The sequence below is a fragment of the Cherax quadricarinatus genome, chromosome 44 (assembly GCF_038502225.1).
Source record: "Cherax quadricarinatus isolate ZL_2023a chromosome 44, ASM3850222v1, whole genome shotgun sequence".
In the NCBI taxonomy this organism is placed as follows: Eukaryota; Metazoa; Arthropoda; class Malacostraca; order Decapoda; family Parastacidae; genus Cherax; species Cherax quadricarinatus.
In genome coordinates, this window is record NC_091335.1 from 4,430,716 (window position 1) to 4,457,192 (window position 26,477).

The following is a 26,477-nucleotide window of genomic DNA, read 5'->3' on the forward strand; positions in this document are numbered from 1 at the left end:
GCCTAGAGCTATCATTCAACTTCCTCTGTGACTCTATGTATACAGTTATACACACAATTATACATATAGTGTATGACGCAGTTTAATAACATTCTGTTAAAGGATACTGAGACTTTCTTGTTTAAGAAGAGGTAATACTTTATTAATAATGTTTAAATAAACAAAATTATTTGGTACCTGAGTAAAGAAAACATCTTTGCTAATTAATTACTAAACACAGGTAAACAACAGTGACACTTGGCCCGGATACATAACATGTTATTGGTAACATTGCGCTTCTTGATGCTTTTTTTTATTATTTTTAAGACAAGAGTGACACTGATACATGCTTAATATAGTAAAAAAGAACACTTATTCTTGTTTATAATCTGTTTAAGAGGATTCTTTTTGAAGAAGAAATTTGATTGTAAATAACTCTGGAGGACATAATGAAGTTGGATCTGGGAGCCTTCCAGTACTGGAAGGTCTCTCATGGGGTGGGGACCTTCCAGTACTGCAAGGTCTCTCATGGGGTGGGGACCTTCAAGTACTGGAAGGTCTCTCATGGGATGGGGACCTTCAAGTACTGGAAGGTCTCTCATGGGGTGGGGACCTTCCAGTACTGCAAGGTCTCTCATGGGGTGGGGACCTTCAAGTACTGGAAGGTCTCTCATGGGATGGGGACCTTCAAGTACTGGAAGGTCTCTCATGGGGTGGGGACCTTCAAGTACTGGAAGGTCTCTCATGGGGTGGGGACCTTCAAGTACTGGAAGGTCTCTCATAGGGTGGGGACCTTTCAGTACTGGAAGGTCTCTCATGGGGTGGAGACCTTCAAGTACTGGAAGGTCTCTCATGGGGTGGGGATCTTCAAGTACTGGAAAGTTTCTCATGGGGTGAGGACCTTCCAGTACTGCAAGGTCTCTCATGGGGTGGGGACCTTCCAGTACTATAAGGTCTCTCATGGGGTGGAGACCTTCAAGTACTGGAAGGTCTCCCATGGGGTGGAGACCTCAGCCCGGCAGTATTGTCCGGTACATACACATACTCTCGTTTCCCTTGTCGGAATTCACAGGTACGAACCTAAAAGTGTTAAACATGAGGTAGTGACGTGTAATAGAAATGAAGTGTCTTTGGTTGTTACACCAGCAGGTTAGTGGCTGTCTGGACAGCGGGGACACCACCACCACTACCACTACGTTCTTCCACCTCTTCAAGTTCTTGTTGGGCTTTGCGGTATTTGGCCAAGTTGAGAGCGGCGATTTCTTCAGCCTCCTCGATCTGGCGCTTGTAGGTCTTGATCTTCTGTTGCAGCTTGTCAACAAGGTCCTGCATCTTCTCGTGGTTCTTCTTGTCTTCATCAGCCTGGAAGGTGAGCTCCTTGATGCGCCTCTCACACTTCCTCAGGTTCTTCTGAGCGTCGGCGTGACGACGTGCTTCATCATCCAGTTGACCTTCCAGCTCGTGAACGCGAAGCTCCAGCTTCCCCACAGCCTTCTTACCGTTCTTCACAGCATTGTTCTCGCTCTCTTCTAGGCGGGAGTGTAGTTCCTTAACAGTTACCTCAAGACCTTTGCGCAACTTCTCCTGGGTCTGGGCGTGTTCCTGCTCAGCGCGGAGTTCATCAGCCAGGCGGGCGGCGTCAACCATGGCCTTCTTAGCCTTCTCCTCGGAGTTCTTGGCCTCACTCAACATCTCGTCCAGGTCAGCCTTTGGAAAACAGATGGAACGCAAAATTATAGTAAATTATGTATATCACCTGGGCCACATTTGCAACACCTAAGTATCTTTATTGCAGACAGTAAAGGTACGGAAATGTTGTACATGTTTTGTCGAATTGTGGATACTGTTTTCCCTTTATATATAAATCACATTCATTACTTTTAACAAATTAATTTTTTTAATTAATCATATTTTTTTCATCGTTTTTTCTGGAATATTCACTTAAGAAGTGATCCCCAGATGCCTGTGAACACTGGTAAGTGTTAAGTTAGGTTTGTCAGGAAACAGGGCAAGTGCTTCCTGACGCGGGTCATAGATGATGACCAGCCGTTGGAGCTTTTGGTCATCTGACCGAGACCTTCCGCTTACTTACCCCTCCACTCATTTAAAAATTATGGTTAAAGTTATAACCATTTTATCCTAGTTACAGGTAAGTGTACAGCCATTCAACTAGTTCAGTGGCTATACTCTTGCTATACTCTTGCCTGTGATCACAGGCGTCTGAAGCTCACAAGTGAATATCCCAGGAAAACGATGAAATATGATAAACAACCCTAGAAAATTCTTGTATTTAATATCAAAAATATTTCCAGATTATTATTATAACTTTTAAATAGGTAAAAAATGAGTTATTCTTACATGAGTGGTCTGTAGCTCACTCTCCAGTTTTCTCTTGACCACAATGAGGGAACTGTTCTGGGAAGAGACTGTGCATAGTTGCTCCTGACAGTCACTGAGCTCACACTCAGCGTAACGGCGGCCTCGATCAGACTGTTCCAGCAGTGCTCTGGACTCCTCCAGTTCCACATGCAGAGCATTAGCGCGTCTCTCTGAAATACCATACTGCTCCCGGTACTCTGAGGCGACTCTGTGTTCGTCCTCGAGAAGACTCTGCTGATCCTTCAGCTCAGTCTGGAGTTTCTTGATGTGCTTCTGTAAATCGCTGTTGGCCTTGTTGGAGTGCTCGAGGGTGATCTCCAGTTCCTTGATGTCAGACTCCAACTTCTTCTTCTGACGAAGAGCTTCCGCCTTGCTCTTGGCTTCGGCTTCAAGGGACGCCTGGATGGAATCTATAGCGCGCTGGTGGCATTTCCTAGAAATTAAATAAAAGAGGTTGAATAAGTTATACTTTACTTATAAGATAAATTTTCATTCGTATCAAGTTTCCTTCGTGTGCACAAACAACTTACCGTGTGTTCTCAAACTCCTCCTCCTTCTCGCTGATGCGTCTGTCAATCTCTTGTTTGACTTGACCGAGCTCAAGTTGACAACGAAGCACTTTGTTCTCCTCTTGTTCAAGAGCCGCTTCAGCTTCTTCAAGAGCAGACTGAAGCTCCTCCTTCTCAATCTCGAGACGTTTGATTGTCTTGTGATATTCATGAAGGGATCGACCACCCTCGCCGATCTGATCCACTAGGTCTTTAACCTCCTCAGACAGGCTCTTATTCTCACGGCGCACTGCGTCAACAGTATCAAGGGTTTCCTCATACGCAGCCTTGATGCGAAAGTGTTCAGTTGAATAATTACGACACTCCTTCTGAGAGGCGTCCAGTTCGGCGGAAAGATCATCCACCTTCAACTTCCACTCACCAATTATTCTATCGAAGTTTTTCTGTTTCTTCTCAGCAGCGCTGGCCAGAGACTGGGCGCGTTCAGCTGCACTCTGCATGTCTCCAAGCTCGGCACAAACTCTTTGTTTACTCTTCTCCAGTTGCATATTCTTGACACTCAGCTGCTCAATCTGGGATTCGGCTTCTTCAAGTCGGGCAGAAAGTTTCATACGGGCTGCCTCCAATTCCTCGGCGCGGGTAATACCTTCAGACTCGTACTTCGAGCGCCACATCAAGGCCTCGGCATTAGCCTTGGACAGAATCCGCTGGAGGTCAGCCTTGGCTGCGGCCTCATCGTCCAGTTGCTCTCGGAGACCATCAATATGATGCTCCAAGTTACGCAGCTTGCCAAGTATCGTCGCCCGCTCCTGTGAAAGATAAGAAGTTAGTTGTTTTTTTTTCCTACTTTCGATATATCATTATAAGATAGAAACCCGCCATTAACAATGACTTGGACTCAGTATCGGTTCGCCATATCACCTGGTGTTGTCACAATAGGAGTGAGCACAGCTGATGGAAGTCTTCAGATCACAGTGGGACCTGACACCAAATGTTCCGCAATGATACTGAATCAATGTTTTTGTCAGCGTTGGGTTCACTATCCTATATTTTCACACTATTGTATAATTAGCAAGACCAGATCAGTAACGAAGATCGAGTCAGTAACAAGAGACGCATCAAGAGCACATCTTACCCTACTTTCCTGATCAGCCAGCTTCTGTGTGTCCTCCAGCTGGTTCGTAAGGGAGAGTTTCAGCTTAGACAGCTGACCAACTTGGTTCTCCGCCTCTTCAAGTTGGTGCAGAAGATCAGCGTTCTCTAGAGTAAGCTTCTTCTTGGCAGCATCGTAGTCGTTCAGAGTGCGGTTGGCTTCGTCAAGCCTGGCTTGTATCTCTGTCGCTTCGTTCTGAAGCTGCTTGCAACTTTTATCAGCCGCTCCCTAAAATTATCAGGAATGAGACTCTATAATGAGTCGTGCTGTGCGCCTTATAATAACTAAAATTACATTCGCAATAATACACGATAAGCTTATTTAAGAAAAAAATATGTGGAAATGTGAGAGGTTTGACTAACTACAGTGTGAGAACAATGTGAGAACAATGTGAGAACAATGTGAGAACAATGTGAGAACAATGTGAGAACAATGTGAGAACAATGTGAGAACAATGTGAGAACAATGTGAGAACAATAGAAGAACAATAGAAGAACAATGTGAGAACAATGAGAGAACAATGTGAGAACAATGTGAGAACAATGTGAGAACAATAGGAGAACAATAGAAGAACAATAGAAGAACAATGTGAGAACAATGTGAGAACAATGTGAGAACAATGTGAGAACAATGTGAGAACAATGTGAGAACAATAGAAGAACAATAGAAGAACAATGTGAGAACAATGTGAGAACAATGTGAGAACACTGTGAGAACAATGTGAGAACAATGTGAGAACAATGTGAGAACAATGTGAGAACAATAGAAGAACAATGTGAGAACAATGGGAGAACAATAGAAGAACAATGTGAGAACAATGGGAGAACAATAGAAGAACAATGTGAGAACAATGGGAGAACAATGTGAGAACAATGGGAGTACAATGTGAGAACAATGTGAGAACAATAGAAGAACAATAGAAGAACAATGTGAGAACAATGTGAGAACAATGAGAGAACAATGTGAGAACAATGAGAGAACAATGTGAGAACAATGTGAGAACAATGTGAGAACAATGTGAGAACAATGTGAGAACAATGGGAGAACAATAGAAGAACAATGTGAGAACAATGTGAGAACAATGAGAGAACAATGTGAGAACAATGAGAGAACAATGTGAGAACAATGTGAGAACAATGTGAGAACAATGTGAGAACAATGTGAGAACAATGGGAGAACAATAGAAGAACAATGTGAGAACAATGAGAGAACAATGGGAGAACAATGGAAGAACAATGTGAGAACAATGAGAGAACAATGCGAGAACAATGTGAGAACAATGTGATAACAATGTGAGAACAATGGGAGAACAATAGAAGAACAATGTGAGAACAATGTGAGAACAATGTAAGAACAAAATGAGAACAATGGGAGAACAATGTGAGAACAATGGGAGAACAATGTGAGAACAATGTGAGAACAATGTGAGAACAATGTGAGAACAATGTGAGAACAATGAGAGAACAATGTGAGAACAATGTGAGAACAATGTGAGAACAATGGGAGAACAATGTGAGAACAATGTGCGAACAATGTGAGAACAATGTGAGAACAATATGAGAACAATGTGAGAACAATGTGAGAACAATGGGAGAACAATGGGAGAACAATGGGAGAACAATGGGAGAACAATGAGAGAACAATGGGAGAACAATGAGAGAACAATGGGAGAACAATGGGAGAACAATGGGAGAACAATGAGAGAACAATGGGAGAACAATGGGAGAACAATGGGAGAACAATGTAAGAACAATGGGAGAACAATGGGAGAACAATGTGAGAACAATGTAAGAACAATGTGAGAACAATGCGAGAACAATGTGAGAACAATGGGAGAACAATGTGAGAACAATGTGAGAACAATGTGAGAACAATGTGAGAACAATGTGAGAACAATGTGAGAACAATGAGAGAACAATGAGAGAACAATGGGAGAACAATGGGAGAACAATGGGAGAACAATGAGAGAACAATGTGAGAACAATGTGAGAACAATGTGAGAACAATGTGAGAACAATGTGATAACAATGGGAGAACAATGGGAGAACAATGAGAGAACAATGGGAGAACAATGGGAGAACAATGTAAGAACAATGGGAGAACAATGGGAGAACAATGTGAGAACAATGTAAGAACAATGTGAGAACAATGGGAGAACAATGGGAAAACAATGTGAGAACAATGTGAGAACAATGTGAGAACAATGTGAGAACAATGAAACAACAATGCTAAAAGTGGTAATACACTGCAATGGATCACCTGGGACAGTGTAGAACAATATTGTACAAGAGAGAGAGAGAGAGAGAGAGAGAGAGAGAGAGAGAGAGAGAGAGAGAGAGAGAGAGAGAGAGAGAGAGAAAACCCTGGAACAACACTTCGAGAATGGTTCTTAGATGATTATTAAAATCTCTCTCACAGAGAGGACACCATAACCATAATTTTTTTCCACTTCACGTAAATCATTTTTTACCTTTAAATTAAAAATTAATATTAGAACTGCTCTTTCAAAAAAAAAATTACTTTGAAACCTAAAGAAATATGAATAAATTCCCCCTGTAGTTTACTCTACAGGTTCTGTAATTAAAGGCAATTAATCTGACCTTATCGCGAGCGAGGTTGTCCAGGGAAGCCTTGGCATCATCAGCTTCACGCTTCAAGGCAGCTTTGTCCCTCTCGTTCCTGAAGTAAAAACGTTTTTTCCTTACGCTGGAAAAGCCTTAGAATCACAGAGGAATACTTAAGATTATTGAAACTCTGGTGAATGTGATTAATATACTGACGGGAGGACAAGTGCTGGAGTGTTAGAGGGGAGGTAATTGGGAATTAAGGTCTTTATGCTTCATTTTGTGTGAATATGAGTTAATAAATCTAACCCAGCCAGTTTCAACTACACATTGCCTTACCTAGCCTTCGTCTTATTTAGGAATTCTATTTGCTCCGCCATCTCCGTCACAGCATCATGGTGCTTCTTGCGCAGGAGTGCTAGGGAGGACTCGTGCTGGATGGTGGATTCTTCAAGGTCTCTTCGAAGCTTCAGCAGCTCAGCTTCGCGTTTCTTGTTGAGTTCGATCTGAGCAGCGGTGGCTCCCCCAGCCTCCTCCAGACGCTCCCCGAGGTCGTCCAGTTCTCGGGCTAATTCACTCTTCGCCTTTTCAGCCTTGGCGCGAGCTTGGCGCTCGTGTTCAGCTTCTTCCTCGAGTTCTTCAATGCGGGACTGCAGCTCCTTGACCTGCCTCTGAACTCTGGAGACAAGGCCTTGCTCGTCCTCCAGCTTGCTCACCAGAGTTGAAAATTCCTTATCCTTGCGCTCTATGGCCTGTTCTAACTCCCTCTTGCTTCGTTCCAAGTCAGAAACAGCTTCTTGTGTGAGCTTGTGGTCACCCTCAGCTTTCCTCTTGGACTTCTCGATATCAATTCGGTGCTTCTTCTCGCGCTCGAGGGAGTCTTCAAGCTCATCAAGTGTTTGCTCGAGTTTCACCTTAACTTTGTTGAGGTGGTTACATTTGTCCTCAACACTCTGAGCGTCCTCGGCGGTTTTTTGATTGCACTCCTGCAAGTGTCTCTTCTCTTTGTTCACCTTGTTGATCATTTCTTCTTGGTGAGCGATCTCTTCATTTAAAGTTTGAATTTGGTGGTCCTTGCTCGCCTTCTCCTGCTCTAGTTTCTGAATTTTTAGCTCCAGATTCTCTACTTCCTTCTTCAGGTTGGTAACCTCCTGGTCGGTGGACTTCTTCCTATGAGAGAGCTCGCTGCGGGCCGCCTCTTCATTCTGCAGTCGTTCCGTAGTTTCCTGGATCATGAAAATACAGTACAGTAACTGGAACAATACACAAATAACCCGCACATAGAAGAGAGAAGCTTCTCTCTCTCTTGTGCGGGTTATATGTGTAATTTTTATTATCATTTGCATTTACAGGAGTTTCACCTATAAAGTTAATAATTTAAGAGACAATGCGATTATCATATCTATGAAGAGTCAAGATATTTACAGTGACTTGATGGTTATGTAGCGAATTATTAGGTATTTGGAGGCTTATGTCTTACTATTTTAGAAAGAAAATAATAAGACCAACTTCATTGGTGTACTTACTGCCAGCAGAGCCTCAAGTTCAGCCTTCTCAGCATGCAACTTAGTTTGTGTCTCGGTAAACTGGGTCATACTGCTTCTGCTTGACTCAAGAGCAAGGAGGAGGTTGCTCTTCTCCTGAAGGAGGGTAAGATTCGCCGCCTCAGATTCCTGACGAAGTTTCAACTCCCTCTCGTAGTCTTCCTGAGCTTTAGTAGCTTTCTCCTCAAGGGCTCTCATCTCATCTTCGACGCGGGTGACGTTGAGCAGAGGCTTCACCTTCTGCCAGAGGAGGAACCAGGACCAGGCGCGCACCTTCAGGAACCTCCGCAGGCTGTGCTGCACTCGGAGAAGTGCAGTTCGTTGTTCCTGAAGTTTCTTGAAGCCCTGTCGGCCGATGTATCCCCGAACCCATGACTGTATCCACGAGATGATCTTAGTGAGGTGGTCACCCCGGATCTCCTCCAGAGTGGCCAAGACACCAGCACGGAAGAACACCTGCCGGTGAAGAATAAAACTTACAGTACCATGGCTGGAACAATTCGTAAACAATCCACACTTTGTATAACACTTTGACATTGATTTACAATGGACCGAAATGTAGTCAATGTTTCCTCTCTAAAGTGTTGTTGCTTGTTTGAGAACACTTGTCAGTAACACTGGCTCTAAGTGCTGACAACAATATACACTGAAAAGTCTTTTTATTTTAATTTAGATGAACTACCTGAATGTAGATATCCGCGAACAACGAATAAATTATCAACGTATCAGTGGAAAGCAAAATTTAACTGTATTAGATGACAAGGCATGACCTCGTTCATGAGCAAAACAGAATCGAACAAGCGTGCGGAAGAATGTAGTCTGTGAAACACATCATACCCGTGGTTAGAGAAATATAACCTAAGAACGAGGGAAATATTTCTTTAAACTACTGGCGAGACGCACATAGGATCTGATCTCACGAAAGCGAATTCTCCTCTAACGTTAGTCATTGTGGTATGTGGGATCTGATCTCACGAAAGCGAATTCTCCTCTAACGTTAGTCACTGTGTTAACAGAGTCACGGCTGGACAAGACTTTCAAAACTACATCAAAACTAGATCAGTGACCCCTTACTGAATCCTCAGTAAGGGGTCACTGATCTAGGTCAGTCGCGGTTTTATTGTAGAAAACCAACATACACCAATAAGATATCAACCACACGAAAAATAATATATATTTTAAATCATCCACGGCTGACGGATTTCTTTGAACTGCATTAAAAGAAGCGAGTACAAACGTCATGCAAAATACGCAAGTTATGGAATCACCTATAAAGTGGATCTTTCAATTTCATATTGAGATGGTATGAAGGTCAGGCTCATGCATCATGACTACTGGTGATCTGGTCACCAGATGAAGTAATTCATCACTAACAAGATCATCACTGGTGTGATCTTCACTCAGTCATGCAGGTAAGATTGTATTGTTGACAATGGTACAAAATACCGAGAAGTTGAAGATTAAGACACATGTGCAGCCGTTGAGTATCTTTATTGGTGAAACGTTTCGCCTATGGGCTTCTTCAGTCAAATACAAAGGGAGCAGTAGTAATGAAATAAATATGAGGCAATCAGTCCATCAACCTTGGAGAAGAAATATTTGTGGTCAGTTCCTCAGCATGGAGAAGAGTTCAGCTCCAAGGAGGTGAGCTCTTCTCCGAGGCTGATGGACTGATTACATCATTTTTATTTCATCACTAGTGTTCCCTTTGTATTTGACTGAAGAAGTCTACTGTGTTAAGCGAAACGTTTCCTCAATAAAGATACCCAACTGTTGTACATGTGTCTTAATCTTCAGGTAAGATCGTGTAAGAAGCATAACAGTACGATGGGAGAGTCACTCCCTGGGGATGAAATAAACACTAGAGGTGAAGATCTCGCAACACACGACAGTAAGGTCACTAGTGCTTATACTTATAGCATCTTTATTGGATATGTTTTGGTTCTGGGACCTTGATCACTAAGTAAACAAGGTCACAGGGAAGCAACGTATCCAGTAAAGCTATCCTAAATATAAATACTAGTGACCTTTCGCCAGTAGTGTCGATGTCACTCCACCTTCCACCTTCAGAATAGGAAGAGTTGGAAGTGAAAGTAGGGCGCTGCAACATTTCATAAGAGTAGCATGCTCTCTGGAGTTGTATCAAGCTCGGAAATACTTTTCATTTCGATAGAACAACCGAAGTAGTTCACTATCGGTACAGAGGCAGGAAGGAAGGAGTTGGGATATCCAGGTGGTGCAAATTGTGACTACTTTTCAAGACCTTGGTGTTGCCGAGGCGGTAGAGGTCTGCGTCCAGACCTGCCTTCTCCAAACAAGCTCTGGCCGCCTTCTTGTCGTTCTCGATGTGTGTCATTTCCTTGTAGGCCAGGATCTTGTAGCTACGGAAGGATCATTTCGAGTCATTGGCATCTCCACACAAACCCAACCGCCAGAGATACTTATCACGTAGTCTTAAGCTAGCAGAAACAACGTCCTCTAATCTATTCACCCTCTTACTCCCTCCACAGATAAACCTTACATGGCAGATTTCGTAATAATGAACAAATACTCTTCAAGTTCCTATCTGTACTACTCTATTTTCCTCAAACTTATTTACAATACACAAATAACCCGCACATAGGAGAGAGAAGCTTATAACAACCTTTCAGTCCGACTTAGACCAAATCTCACTAACATACTAATTCTTGAAAGTTAAGACACATGTGCAACATCTGGATATCTTTATTGTAGTAGACGTTTCGCCATCCAGTGGCTTTATCAATACAGATTCTAGGACATAATAGGAAGACAGTAGAACTATATACAAAAGATGAGGTAATCAGTCCCTCGGCCTTGGAGTTAGTGTTCACAGCATCGTGGTGGAGGAGAGTCTGGAGCAAAGGCAAGAAGACTGGCGCTTTTTATAGGCGTCAGTGAATGGGACGGGCAGCAGACGAGGGCAGTCTGCTGCCCGTCCCATTCACTGACGCCTATAAAAAGCGCCAGTCTTCTTGCCTTTGCTCCAGACTCTCCTCCACCACGATGCTGTGAACACTAACTCCAAGGCCGAGGGACTGATTACCTCATCTTTTGTATATAGTTCTACTGTCTTCCTATTATGTCCTAGAATCTGTATTGATAAAGCCACTGGATGGCGAAACGTCTACTACAATAAAGATATCCAGATGTTGCACATGTGTCTTAACTTTCATATTGTCGGTATTTTATACCTTTCTTGCACATACTAATTCTTCTCTAACAAGGTTCTGTAAACGTGATAGACTCGATGAATGAGGAGACACTGATAGTAATATATTTAAGCTGAAAGAAGCCCTATCTCTTGTTTGATAACAAAAGCCAATAACACAGAAAATAAAATCTCTCCGCCTGTAGGTAGTTGACGAGGCCTTTACCAGCATAATAGTCAAGCTTCAGCACTACATTCCACCCGCTTCGCCACCCAGCCAAACTCTCAGCTTAAAAATGCACATCGTAATCCCAAGCTTAGCGTCGTGGGCACACTGAGGCTCAGTAAGGTCGCTCTCCGCTGGAAACACCAGAGTCAACCACACTAAGTCATCAGACATGGATTAAAGTTAACTCTCATTGTATATACTCGGAGATAAACACTGCTTGATGTATATAAACTGATTGATATATACCTCTGAATATACACGGAGAAAGGTATACTTCTCCGTGTAAATAGATACACACCTCTCGGTGTACATGCACTGAGGTATACATAGTTCTAGTTATATATTCTAAGATTTACAACCTTCCTTCTGTATATACAGAGATATTCACCTCTACCTGTGTATATACAGCTATATACATACTTTGCACTCTATATACCGTCTGTATATAATCTTCAGGTTTAAAATACTTTTATTTTTGTCATGTTTATTTACAAAAGAGATGTTTGATATATAATAATAACTGTAATTTCCCTCAGAGATGACTTTTGTTGAGTTTAACTGGAAATACTTGACTTTAATCGAAGCTATTGTATAATTAGGAACCGCTGGGATTTTGTTTGTCAGGAGAAGTGGGAAAAGTTCCTAATGACGTGGGGATTTTAGTCACATAATTCTACAGCATTTTCTTCGAGGAGTGTGGAATTTAACTGATGTTTTTACTTACTTACTTACTTATTTACTTACTTACTTACTTACAAGTGTAAGTGGCTGGTATTTTTTTCCGTGATGCGTTTTTAGGCTTGTTATGTCACGTTATAAGTGTACTGCAGTTCTACTTTATAGACTGTGGGACTGACCCCCCTACTTTCAAGACTGTGGGACTGACCCCCCTACTTTCAAGACTGTGGGACTGACCCCCCTACTTTCAAGACTATGGGACTGACCCCCCTACTTTCAAGACTGTGGGACTGACCCCCCTACTTTCAAGACTGTGGGACTGACCCCCCTACTTTCAAGACTGTGGGACTGACCCCCCTACTTTCAAGACTGTGGGACTGACCCCCCTACTTTCAAGACTGTGGGACTGACCCCCCTACTTTCAAGACTGTGGGACTGACCCCCCTACTTTCAAGACTGTGGGACTGACCCCCCTACTTTCAAGACTGTGGGACTGACCCCCACCTACTTTCAAGACTGTGGGACTGACCCCCCCTACTTCATAGACTGTGGGACTGACTCCCCTACTTTCAAGACTGTGGGACTGACCTCCCCTACTTTCAAGACTGTGGGACTGACCCCCTACTTTATAGACTGTGGGACTGACCCCTCAACTTTCAAGGCTAAGCGACTGACCACCTACTTTCAAGACTGAGCGACTGACCACCTACTTTCAAGACTGTGGGACTGACCCCCCTACTTTATAGACTGTGGGACTGATCCCCCTACTTTCAAGACTATGGGACTGACCCCCCTACTATCAAGACTGTAGGACTGACCCCCCTACTTTCAAGACTGTGGGACTGACCCCCCTACTTTCAAGACTGTGGGACTGACCCCCCTACTATCAAGACTGTGAGACTGACCCCCCTACTTTCAAGAATGTGGAACTGACCCCCCTACTACCAAGACTGTAGGACTGACCCCCCTACTTTATAGACTGTGGGACTGACCCCCCTACTTTATAGACTGTGGGACTGACCCCCCTACTACCAAGACTGTAGGACTGACCCCCCTACTTTATAGACTGTGGGACTGACCCCCCTACTTTATAGACTGTGGGACTGACCCCCCTACTACCAAGACTGTAGGACTGACCCCCCTACTTTATAGACTGTGGGACTGACCCCCCTACTTTATAGACTGTGGGACTGACCCCCCTACTTTATAGACTGTGGGACTGACCCCCCTACTTTATAGACTGTGGGACTGACCCCCCTACTTTCAAGACTGTAGGACTGACCCCCCTACTTTATAGACTGTGGGACTGACCCCCCTACTTTCAAGACTGTGGGACTGACCCCCCTACTTTTAAGACTGTGGGACTGACCCCCCTACTTTCGAGACTGCGGGACTGACCCCCCTACTTTATAGACTGTGGGACTGACCCCCCTGCTTCATAGACTGTGGGACTGACCCCCCTACTTTCAAGACTGTAGGACTGACCCCCCTACTTTATAGACTGTGGGACTGACCCCCCTACTTTCAAGACTGTAGGACAGACCCCCCTACTTTATAGACTGTGGGACTGACCCCCCTACTTTCAAGACTGTGGGACTGACCCCCCTACTACCAAGACTGTAGGACTGCCCCCCCTACGTTCAAGACTGTGGGACTGACCCCCCTACTTTCAAGACTGTGGGACTGACCCCCCTACTATCAAGACTGTGAGACTGACCCCCCTACTTTCAAGAATGTGGAACTGACCCCCTACTTTCAAGACTATGGGACTGACCCCCCTACTTTCAAGACTGTGGGACTGACCCCCCTACTTTCAAGACTGTGGGACTGACCCTCCTATTTTATAGACTGTGGGACTGACCCCCCTACTTTCAAGACTGTGGGACTGACCCCCCTACTTTCAAGACTGTGGGACTGACCCCCCCTACTTTATAGACTGTGGGACTAACCCCGGTACTTTCAAGACTGTGGGACTGACCCCCCTACTTTCAAGACTGTGGGACTGACCCCCCTACTTTCAAGACTGTGGGACTGACCCCCCTACTTTCAAGACTGTGGAACTGACCCCCCTACTTTATAGACTGTGGGACTGACCCCCCTGCTTCATAGACTGTGGGACTGACCCCCCTACTTTCAAGACTGTGGGACTGACCCCCCTACTTTTAAGACTGTGGGACTGACCCCCCTACTTTCAAGACTGTGGGACTGACCCCCCTACTTTTAAGACTGTGGGACTGACCCCCCCTACTTTCAAGACTGCGGGACTGACCCCCTACTTTCAAGACTGTGGGACTGACCCCCCTACTTTCAAGACTGTGGGACTGACCCCCCTACTTTTAAGACTGTGGGACTGACCCCCCTACTTTCAAGACTGCGGGACTGACCCCCTACATTCAAGACTGAAGGACTGATGCCCCTACTTTCAAGACTGTGGGACTGACCCCCCCTGCATTCCAGACTGTGTGACTGATCCCCTACTTTCAAGACTGAGGGACTGACTACCTACTTTCAAGACTGAGGGACTGACTACCTACTTTCAAGACTGAGGGACTGACCACTTCGTGATTACTTCTACGATATCCAGGATTAATTTTATTCTGCATTCGAGTGAAGAAATCTGATATAAGAGTATATGTGGAAGGCAGCAGCCCCTCCATAGCAATGTGAAGGCAGCAGCCCCTCCATAGCAATGTGAAGGCAGCAGCCCCTCCATAGCAATGTGAAGGCAGCAGCCCCTCCATAGCAATGTGAAGGCAGCAGCCCCTCCATAGCAATGTGAAGGCAGCAGCCCCTCCATAGTAATGTGAAGGCAGCAGCCCCTCCATAGCAATGCGAAGGCAGCAGCCCCTCCATAGCAATGCGAAGGCAGCAGCCCCTCCATAGTAATGTGAAGGCAGCAGCCCCTCCATAGCAATGTGAAGGCAGCAGCCCCTCCATAGCAATGTGAAGGCAGCAGCCCCTCCATAGCAATGTGAAGGCAGCAGCCCCTCCATAGCAATGTGAAGGCAGCAGCCCCTCCATAGCAATGTGAAGGCAGCAGCCCCTCCATAGCAATGCGAAGGCAGCAGCCCCTCCATAGTAATGTGAAGGCAGCAGCCCCTCCATAGCAATGCGAAGGCAGCAGCCCCTCCATAGCAATGTGAAGGCAGCAGCCCCTCCATAGCAATGCGAAGGCAGCAGCCCCTCCATAGCAATGTGAAGGCAGCAGCCCCTTCAAAACAGTGAACAGGTAACAAACTCACCGGTGCTTAAAGTCGGGATAAATCATCCTGTTAGGGAAGCCTTTACGACAGATCCTGATGCCCTCAAGTACACCGTTACAGGTCAGCTGATGCATGATAAGCGCCGCGTCAGTCACACCTGTGGGTATCAAATAAGTTGTGGATACATTCACTTGTGGATGGGTCACAACATCTGTAACTGAGACACATTTCTTCTTACTAAATGGTCTGGACTGCATGTAAGTTGATAAATTAGACACATGTGAAACACTCGGATATCTCTATTGTGGAAACGTTTCCCCACTTTTCGGTGACTTCATCAGTCCCAGACACATGTTGCACATGTGTCTAATCAACTTATTTACACTGTACCTAAGTGTCTCTATCCCTGAGTGATGCTATGCCGAGCAATAATAACTATGGTACGCGAACCCTCGTCCGTGAAGCCGGACATAACGTACCCGGGGACTTGGTCTCGTTGGGAATGATGCAGCGCATGAAGTGAGGATGAGTAGTGTTGAGGGTCTTCATGAGGTTGTTGAGCTGCTCCTGCAGGAACAATGACAAAGTTTATTCATCGTTCTTAATTAAAATCTTGCAGTGTTACGCATTTATTCAGACTTTCGTGGATAATCATAACAAACTTTGGAAAAAATTCTCAAGCTTCCCGCTAGAAGATTTATTACTGAGAGGCAACAGTGTGTAACGGAAGCATATGCACCTTATATCCATACGTGCTCTATATCCATACGTGCTCTATATCCATACGTGCTCTATATTCTTGCGTGCTCTATATCCATACGTGCTCCATATCCATACGTGCTCTATATCCATACGTGCTCTATACCCATACATGCTCTATATTCATATGTGTTCTATATCCATACGTGCTCTATATCCATACGTGCTCTATATCCATACGTGCTCTATATTCATACGTGCTCTATATCCATACGTGCTCTATATCCATACGTGCTCTATATCCATACGTGACCTATATCCATACGTACCCTATATCCATACATACCCTATAACCATACGAACCTTATATCTCTACGTGCTCTATATCCATACGTACCCTGTATCCGGAAGTCACGGTTCTAAATCCCAATGATTTTTTGCCACCTATGGAAACATAACACATATACATAAGTATCTCTTTGTTAAAGCTAATATCTAGAAGATGATGTCATTATATACTTGTACATATTTAATTTTTACGTAGAGAGTATCATTTACTTTTTCTGAAGGTACAATAAGTTTATACTGTGAAGTTTTAATGGCATCCTGCAGGCTGTGTTGTGGAGCTCACCTTTAGCGTCACCACCACCAGATTGTCCAGGATGGTCAAGGAAGATTGTGACGACAAGCTCATTGGAAGACTTTTTGAGCTGGTCGACGACGGTGTCGTTGAGGGGATCCTTGTTCTTCTCCAGCCAGCCAGTCAAGTTGTAGCTCACAGTACCAGCGTAGTGAACGATGGCGAAGTGGGACTCAGACTGCCCGGGCTTGGGTGGCTTGGGCTTGATAAACACAGAGGACTTGCCTAAATGGTTGACATTCAACTTCTCCTGGAAGGACTTGTCACTGGTCTTGGGGAACATGGACTCTTCCTCTAAGATAGAGAGCAGACCCATTTTCTGTTGGAATGATGTGAAATACTCATAGCAAAATGACGAAGCTCTTTACGCAATATGTATCTCGTTTCTCAGAAAGTATTTCATGGATTCCTTGAATAAATCAGTGTAAATAATCACAAGACTCAACATTGACGTAATCAGTGAAGATTGGGGACTTATATATTTACCTTCTCGAAGAGTTCGATGCAAGCTTGGAGATCCATACCGAAGTCCACGAAGACCCAGTTGATGCCTTCCCTCTTGTACTCTTCCTGCTCCAGCACAAACATGTGATGGTTGAAGAACTGCTGCAACTTCTCGTTGCAGAAATTGATGCAGATCTGCTCGAAGCCGTTGTACTGTAATATATACATGGGAAAAGTTGCATTACTCTTCGTATATTTCTTTTTAATGTAAAGCAAAATTGTACTTTATACTGATTGCAAAATACTGTTTCTTACATCGAATATTTCGAAGCCCGAGATATCCAGGACGCCAATAAACGTGGAACGTTTTAAATCAGTTTCCAGAGTCTGGTTACACTTGGCCACCAGCCACTTGAAGACCCGGTCAAACACAGCCTTGGCCAGGGCACCAACAGAGTAGTAACATTGATCCACGTTCATGCCCTTGGCTACGAACTCAGCGCCAACCCTGATCTTGGGCTTGGTAATGTTTTTGTACAGGTCGTTACCATCAACGCCCAATAGTTTACCAATAACATTCCCAACCTAAGGAAGATAACAAGTGATTAAGTGAGGGACTTCCCTCATCTCTCACCAACAATCTTAACATCGTTCACGAATTAGATAAAACTTTAAATAGACAATATTTTCCACTGATTACCTATTACCACGTACCATGAGCATTTCAAATATAATTTTCTTTATTACCTCGGTACCGTCGGGCTCTGCCTGCTCCTCGCGACCCCTCTGCTTGAACCTCATGTTCCCGAAGTGCATGACCGCTGCTGTGAGTCTGTACACGTCCTCGACCTCCTGCTGACTGAAGCCTAGCACATCAAAAGCGTCCTGTTATAAATAAAAACGATTAACACACTTATAACCGAAACTGACGGTAATTGACGATTTTTCGGACAACTAAACTAAAACTAAACTTTATTTTTTACCTAAAAATGCATTATTTATTCAAAATACTTTATCTCTTAGATTTTATTACACTTTTCATATGATTTTTTAGTTAATGTTATTTGGATGACAAAGTTACACAAGACCATGGAAATAATCGCACAGAAAATGTTGTAAATTAATGTTTATGATTAATGTAATGTCTAACAGGCAGCTGCTTCAGATTTGACAGCTAATTCCTCAACATCCACTTTACAGAACTATATTGTGCCTCTATCCTCACTTCGCAGAATTTCATGTCATTTCGCTATCACGCGATAGAGTTTCATGTCCTTCATACTCACGTGACAGAACTGCATGTCCTCGGCGTCATCAATGGACGGGACGGTGACCTTGCCCTGAGACACGTAGTGGTAGTCGTAGATGTCATCACTGAGGTGACATAAAGCTGAAGAAATCGATTGTGATATCGCTTTAACTTCAACACTCTAGTAATGAAAATAAATTGCACTTAATACTAATATGTTTATGGTGAAAATTTTCAACAAGCGAGCGGCTTAAAAGATTTTTGATTTTGCACGGAATGTAACTTTGTTAATAGATTGCACACTGGAAGATTGACACTTACGTTTGATTTTCTTGATCTGGTCGGACATCATCTCGTAGAAGATGTGGTAGGAACGCTCGGCGGGTTGTTGGGAGATAACACGAGCCTTCTCCAGCAGGTAGACCTCAATATCAGCACCAGACAGCTTGCCGTTGGGTTGGAAGTGGATACGGATGAACTTACCCTGTGTGCGGGAGACAAAACACGGGTCGTTGTAACGACAATTAGACGAATTTTCTTATCAGCAAGAACATTTCACCCCCGTGTAACAGGTGTAAACAAGAGAAAGACGAACTTACGAAGCGGGAGGAGTTGTCGTTACGGGTGGTCTTGGCGTTACCGAAGGCCTCCAGTACAGGGTTGGTCTGGATGATCTGGTCCTCCAGGTTCTGATGTCCCAATGCAAGAATTATTTTTTTAAGTAGAGTTTTCGCAAAAGAAATCTTAACAGTGATACAAATTAACTTCAAGAGACAAATGGAGTAGAATTATACATTCCTTACCTAGGTTATGTTAGAGGAAGATTGAGATACGAGTATATTAAGTATGTTGGCAAGTGGCTGGTGTATTGTTTACATAGCATCCATCCCTTGGAGGTTAACGCAAGAGCATATGGATACGCAAAAGTGTCAACAGAAGTTCATTTAGATATTAGATGAAGTTCATATCCATGGTAAGAATATGTAAGATACTTGGGTGAAAGGAAGGTAGATATGTTATTTTAAGTTAAAGGTAATCTCAATTAAGCTACTATATTATAAATTACAAGAATGGATTCTCTCTCCATTTTTCCACTCTGCACAAAAAAATCACTAAAAGGTGATATAACAAATATACACTTCGTAAATTTGAAGTTAATATGAGCGTGTGTGTACTATAATCTTACTTGCTTCTTCTTCTCCTCATTCTTCTTGGTGTTGGCACCAATGTTGGCGAAGTAAGAGAGAGCCATCTTGGTGTTCTCAGTCTTACCAGCACCAGACTCACCACTGTTGGGGCAGAGACAAACATACTGTTGTGAGAGATAGTCACTCTGTTACTCTGTTGCCGTGACAAACACTGTTGAGATATATGTACTTCCCGTGTTACTGTGACAGACATAAGAACATAAGAAAGGAGGAACACTGCAGCAGGCCTGTTGGCCCATACTAGGCAGGTCCTTTACAATTCATCCCACTAACAAACATTTGACCAACCCAATTTTCAATGCCACCCAAGAAACAAGCTCCGATGTGCAAGTCCCTCTCAAATCCAACCCCTCCCACTCATGTACTTATCCAACCTAAATTTGAAACTACCCAAAGTCCTAGCCTCAATAACCCAACTAGGTAGACTGTTCCACTCATCAACTACCCTATTTCCAAGCAATACTTTCCTATGTCCTTCCTAAATCTAAACTTATCTAATTTAAATCCATTACTGCGGGTTCTCTCTTGGAGAGATATCCTCAAGACCTTGTTAATATCCCCTTTATTAATACCTATCTTCCACTTATACACTTCGATCAGGTCTCCCCTCATTCTTCGTCTAACAAGTGAATGTAACTTAAGAGTCTTCAATCTTTCTTCATAAGGAAGATTTCTAATGCTATGTATTAATTTAGTCATCCTACGCTGAATGTTTTCTAACGAATTTATGTCCATTCTGTAATATGGAGACCAGAATTGAGCTGCATAATCTAGGTGAGGCCTTACTAATGATGTATAAAGCTGCAGTATGACCTCTGGACTTCTGTTGCTTACACTTCTTGATATAAATCCCAGTAATCTATTTGCCTTATTACGTACGCTTAGGCATTGCTGTCTTGGTTTAAGGTTGCTGCTTACCATAACCCCCAAGTCCTTTTCGCAATCTGTATGGCTAAGTTCTACATTATTTAACTTATAAGTGCTAGGGTTATGGACACTCCCGAACTTCAGAACCTTGCATTTATCTACATTGAACTGCATCTGCCACTTTTCTGACCAAGAGTAGAGTTTGTCTAAATCATCCTGAAGTTCCCTAACATCTACGTTTGAATCAATTATCCTACCTATCTTCGTGTCATCGGCGAATTTGCTCATATCACTAGTAATTCCTTCATCAAGATCATTGATATATATTATAAACAACAACGGGCCCAAGACTGATCCCTGTGGAACGCCACTCGTTACTGATCCCCACTCGGATTTAACCCCATTTATGGACACTCTCTGCTTCCTGTCTGTGAGCCATGATTCAATCCACGAGAGCACCCTTCCCCCAATGCCATGAGCTGCTACTTTCTTCAACAGTCTTTGGTGTGGAACTCTATCAAATGCCTTACTAAAATCTAAGTAAATAATATCAAATTCTTTATCGTGGTCAACAGCCTCAAAAGCTTTACTGAAGAAAGTTAATAAATTAGTTAGACAAGACCGGCCTCTTGTGAATCCATGCTGAGTATCATTAATCAAGCTATGCTTACCGAGATGGCTTCTTATAATCTCAGCTATAATTGACTCTAGTAATTTGCCTACAATTGAGGTCAGGCTTATTGGGCGGTAATTTGACGGTAACGACTTGTCCCCTGTTTTAAAAATAGGAATTACATTAGCCATCTTCCACATATCAGACACTACACCTGTTTGAAGAGATAAATTAAAAATATTAGTTAATGGTTCGCAGAGTTCCATTTTGCATTCCTTAAGAACCCTTGATAAAACCTCATCAGGACCCGGTGACTTATTTTGCTTCAGTCTGTCTATCTGCTTCACAACCATTTCACTAGTGACTGTGATGTTACGTAATTTATCTTCTTCTGGCCCACTATAAAAATTAATTACCGGAATATTATTAGTGTCTTCCTGTGTAAAAACCGAGAGAAAAATAATTATTTAAAATCGAACACATTTCATTCTCTTTGTCAGTAAGATGCCCATAGTTATTTTTAAGGGGACCTTACTGTGACAGACACTGTTATGGCAGATATTTCCCGTGTTACTGTGACAGACACTGTTATGACAGATATTTCCCGTGTTACTGTGACAGACACTGTTATGGCAGATATTTCCCGTGTTACTGTGACAGACACTGTTATGACAGATATTTCCCGTGTTACTGTGACAGACACTGTTATGGCAGATATTTCCCGTGTTACTGTGACAGACACTGTTATGACAGATACTTCCCGTGTTACTGTGACAGACACTGTTATGACAGATACTTCCCGTGTTACTGTGACAGACACTGTTATGACAGATACTTCCCGTGTTACTGTGACAGACACTGTTATGACAGATACTTCCCGTGTTACTGTGACAGACACTGTTATGACAGATACTTCCCGTGTTACTGTGACAAAAACTTATGCACAAACTACATTAAATATTGAAATTATATATAAGATTATATCATATAAACAAATTTATAATTATTTTCAAACCATATATATTACATAACAATAAAAACTGTGATCTTACGTGATGAGCAGTGACTGGTTCTCAGAAACTGCAAGAAAACACAGTACAGTTAATATTTATATTACTCTTAATGCTAGTAATAGTGATATTATCATTATATTATTAAATATAATTAAATATCAAATTAAATATTATTAAATATCAAATTAGATATGATAATGCTAATTTTTTCTGCAATTGTGAACGTCGTTACGTAATTCTGACTGACTATTTTGCCAGGGATAATTTAGTATAAGTTTATGTTAATTCTGTGTAATGGTCTGAATGTGAGTTGTCTTTAAAATGGTCTTTGGTCTGGCTGTCTGTGGGTTTCGGTCTTTGGGAGAGTATTCGTCTACACGGTGTTTACATTGTGTACTTGACAGCTAACACAGGGACTGGGAATCGTAGTAGACGAGGTTTCAAATCCGTGTCTTATGATTATCGAGTTCACTAGTTACTGATAATGGTCCAGGAGGGGACCGAAACGTCGACCAGCTTCATCTCTTATTTGTGGGTGAGTTGTCAGTCGTTTTAGTCACGGAGATTGAGACACTTATGCAGCATATGGGAATCTTTATTCAGGAAACGTTTCGCCGGAGGCATTGTCTCGGCGAAACGTTTCCTGAATAAAGATTCCCATATGCTGCATAAGTGTCTCAATCTTCAACTTGTCGGTTTTTCAAACCATTCATCACACGTTTTAGTCACAGTATTGGGGGTTTTATTCTCCCGGCAAGTGTAAAGAAATTCATTCCCATGTGATACTCACCTTGTATCATGTTCATGTAAGCACCGTCAGAAATGGCAAAGAGATGGGGAGGCACCTCATTACGCCTCTTGCCCTGGTAGATCTTGACCACACGGTTGGTGTAGATGGGGTAGCGCTTGTAGGGGTTGATGGCGATACAGAAGAGACCAGAGTAGGTGTAGATGAGATTGGCCAAGTAGCGAGACTTCAGGTTGTAGAGGACGGAAGCGTCGTTGAGGAAGGTGAGGTTAGACATGTCCTCACATTTTTCATACTTAGGTGGGTTGGCCTGCTGCACGAGGTCCTTCTTCCAGTTCTTAGTTTCACCTCCAGCAACCACAGTGACTAGGTCGCCCTTGGTGCCGCAGATCTCACCTTCGACGAACCCTTCCTTGGGATCAGGAACCCAGCAGGATTTCTTAGCATCGTAAGGTTTGGTAGCATCCTGCATCTTCATCTCCATCGAGATGAAGAGGTACTCGCTGGGGTCTGGGTCAGAACCCGAGGTCTTCTTGAGGTGGCCGGGCATGCTGCCAAGTACCGCTGACGAGACTCCAAGTAACACTAAGAGGCTTCCTCTCTCCTTCTCCTGAAAAGCGACTCTTTTTGACGATTTAGAGACAAAAGGTGAACTCTGAGCAACTTGTGCAACCTTTTCCTGATCTGACAATACATTACACGCGTCACACAACGAGAATTGACTTTTGAATTCGTTATGACAACTTTCAAAAACGTGAAACCAAAATCACGTCGTCTAAGAGCTTTTATAAACATGTTAAATAGTTTATGTTTGCATCACGAGATAACAAAATACACATATTTAACATACAATATGTGTCCTTTTGTTTCTACATGAGGTGAATCAGTAAGTTTAAGGTGAATAGGTGGAAGGTGGATGGTGGACGGTGGATGGTGGATGATGGACGGTGGATGGTGGATGGGCTCATGAGCGTTTGTGTAGGTGAAGGAGTTGAGAGAGAGAGAGAGAGAGAGAGAGAGAGAGAGAGAGAGAGAAGGGGAAGAGGGAGGGGAAAAGGATGCATGAAGGAAGGGAGAGAGGGAGGAAGGAGACACACGAGAGTCATCTTCCTGGTAAAGGTCAGTCGGAATGTCTTGATGGATTTGGAATCCGATATCATGTTGCGCTAACCTCACTGTCGACTGGCTGTTACTCCAGTGGCTGTCACTGCAGTGGCTATCGCCGCAGTGGTTGTCACTGCAGTGGCTGTAACACGAAGAGCCACTACGTAGGAAAATGGTAACATACACATACACACACACATACACACACACATACACACACACATACACACACGCATATACAACAGGTCTAGTGTCTAATCGACATATGCCTAGGACAAAATGGTAACTAATTATTGCTACTAGCAGTGATATATTGAAGCACTGCAACACTTCTAATGATATCACTGCAGTTACATAGAACGATATAAAAAGTACCGCCAAAAAAACACCAGCACTAATTAATTGTGTTTTAACACAAACACAAGCACATAATCCATTAATAAACACGTAAACAAACATACTGTACACTGTGTGTGTCAGGCCCATACTGGAGTACGCGGCACCAGTGTGGAACCCACACCTAGCCAAGCACGTCAAGAAACTGGAGAAAGTGCAAAGGTTTGCAACAAGACTAGTCCCGGAGTTAAGGGGTATATCCTATAAGGAAAGGTTAAGGGAACTAAGAGGTATGTCCTATTAGAACAGGTTAAGGGAACTAAGAGGTATGTCCTATTAGAACAGGTTAAGGGAACTAAGAGGTATGTCCTATTAGAACAGGTTAAGGGAACTAAGGGGTGTGACTTTTGAGGAGAGGTTAAGAGAAGTCAACTTGACGACACTGGAGGACAGGAGGACTCGGGGAAGATATGATAACGACGTACAAAATACTGAGGGGAATTGACGAGACGGACTGGAAACAGGAACACGAAAACACAGATGAGTCAGAGGGATGTTAGGAAGTATTTCTTCAGCCCTAAAGTAATCAGGATGAGGAACGAACTGGAAAGTGTACTGGTAGAGGCAGTATGCATACGTAGCTTTGAGAAGAGGTACGGCAAGCTTCCCGAAACAGGAGAGAAAGCAAAGTCAGTAGCGGTTAGCGAGGAGGCGGGACCAGGAGCTGCAACCATATAAAGAAGAGTACACTCTGGCTGAACACATCTAAATGAACAACTTGGTCACTGTACACGTTAACTAACTTAATAACACTGCTGACAGTTCACACTACTAACCTAGCAACAACACTGCTGACAGTTCACACTACTAACCTAGCAACAACACTGCTGACAGCACACACTACTAACCTAGCAACAACACTGCTGACAGTTCACTGAACAACAGTGACGGGTGTGGAGGCCTGTGTTCAGCAGGTCAGCCGTCGTGACAGTGAGGCAGACGTCAGCCCGGGCAGACCCAGGTAACCTATGTCAGCTAAATAGCCACGAAATCTTACAACACACGCTAACCCTACCCCCTTTCTCTCTTTCTCTCTTTCTCTCTCCCTCTCTCTCTCTCTCTCTCTCTCTCTCTCTCTCTCTCTCTCTCTCTCTCTCTCTCTCTCTCTCTCTCTCTCTCTCTCTCTCTCTCTCTCTCTCTCTCTCTCTCTCTCTCTCCCTCTCTCTCCATATCTATAAATACTTTCACCACCCTCTTTCTTTTTTTTTTTTTTTTTTTTTTTTTTTTTACACATGGTTTGACAAGGTTAAGGATCCCTCTCTGTCTCTCTCTCTCTCTCTGTCTCTCTCTCTCTCTCTCTCTCTCTCTCTCTCCATATCTATAAATACTTTCACCACCCTCTTTCTCTCTCTCTCTCTTTCTCTCTCTCTCTCAACCGTTGTGAACAAGTAAATTCCCCTCTTGGTAACTTACCGTTGTGGCAACATTCTGTTCCTGCTCTTCCTGTTAGTGGGGAAGGAGGGAGGGGGGACCCTACCGTTTTGACTTCCTGTTGGGAGGTAACGCCATCTTTCTTCCTGTTAAAAACTCTACTTTCTTCCTCCACTCTCTCTGCTGTTATTCTACCTGCGGTATGTCATCTTCCTGTTGTGGGCCCTCCTCTGCTGTCTTCCTGTTGTGGGGCCCTCCTCTGCTGTCTTCCTGTTGTGGGGCCCTCCTCTGCTGTCTTCCTGTTGTGGGCCCTCCTCTGCTGTCTTCCTGTTGTGGGCCCTCCTCTGCTGTCTTCCTGTTGTGGGGACCTCCTCTGCTGTCTTCCTGTTGTGGGGCCGTCCTCTGCTGTCTTCCTGTTGTGGGGCCCTCCTCTGCTGTCTTCCTGTTGTGGGCCCTCCTCTGCTGTCGTCCTGTTGTGGGGACCTCCTCTGCTGTCTTCCTGTTGTGGGGCCCTCCTCTGCTGTCTTCCTGTTGTGGGGCCCTCCTCTGCTGTCTTCCTGTTGTGGGCCCTCCTCTGCTGTCTTCCTGTTGTGGGGACCTCCTCTGCTGTCTTCCTGTTGTGGGGCCCTCCTCTGCTGTCTTCCTGTTGTGCGGACCTCCTCTGCTGTCTTCCTGTTGTGGGACCCTCCTCTGCTGTCTTCCTGTTGTGCGGACCTCC

At 43.7% G+C, this 26,477-nt stretch overlaps 1 protein-coding gene across 2 annotated transcripts; it reads right to left on the reverse strand.

Annotated features, from left to right (window-relative positions):
- Positions 1-121: 121 nt before the first annotated feature.
- Positions 122-25,349, reverse strand: LOC128697541 (myosin heavy chain, muscle-like). 2 transcript variants are annotated; one of them, XM_070093999.1, is made up of 22 exons: positions 25,237-25,349; positions 22,931-23,498; positions 22,180-22,207; positions 19,626-19,728; positions 19,039-19,128; positions 18,761-18,923; positions 18,477-18,580; positions 17,938-18,075; positions 17,506-17,775; positions 17,233-17,403; positions 16,738-17,065; positions 16,504-16,550; positions 15,887-15,974; positions 15,447-15,564; positions 10,392-10,509; positions 8,111-8,584; positions 6,924-7,810; positions 6,621-6,699; positions 4,003-4,248; positions 2,889-3,676; positions 2,338-2,791; positions 122-1,686 (listed from the first exon to the last, which is right to left on the reverse strand). In XM_070093999.1, exons 2-22 carry the CDS (start codon positions 23,436-23,438, stop codon positions 1,117-1,119), a joined length of 5,772 nt encoding a protein of 1,923 aa, XP_069950100.1. In that variant the 5' UTR covers positions 23,439-23,498; positions 25,237-25,349; the 3' UTR covers positions 122-1,116. The 2 variants fall into 2 exon arrangements, with proteins under 2 accessions (XP_069950100.1, XP_069950101.1); XM_070094000.1 differs by lacking the exon at positions 25,237-25,349 and adding an exon at positions 25,165-25,182.
- Between the last annotated feature and the right edge of the window lie 1,128 nt (positions 25,350-26,477).

Excerpts from the sequence above, each read along its gene's own strand:
- LOC128697541 (XM_070093999.1), bottom strand. The coding sequence starts at position 23,438 with ATGCCCGGCCACCTCAAGAAGACCTCGGGTTCTGACCCAGACCCCAGC. Across the intron at positions 18,076-18,476 it reads AGGACATGCAGTTCTGTCAC|GACGCTTTTGATGTGCTAGG; the intron begins GTGAGTATGAAG and ends TATTTATAACAG. Across the intron at positions 16,551-16,737 it reads TGGTGGTGGTGACGCTAAAG|GTGGCAAAAAATCATTGGGA; the intron begins GTGAGCTCCACA and ends ATGTTTCCATAG.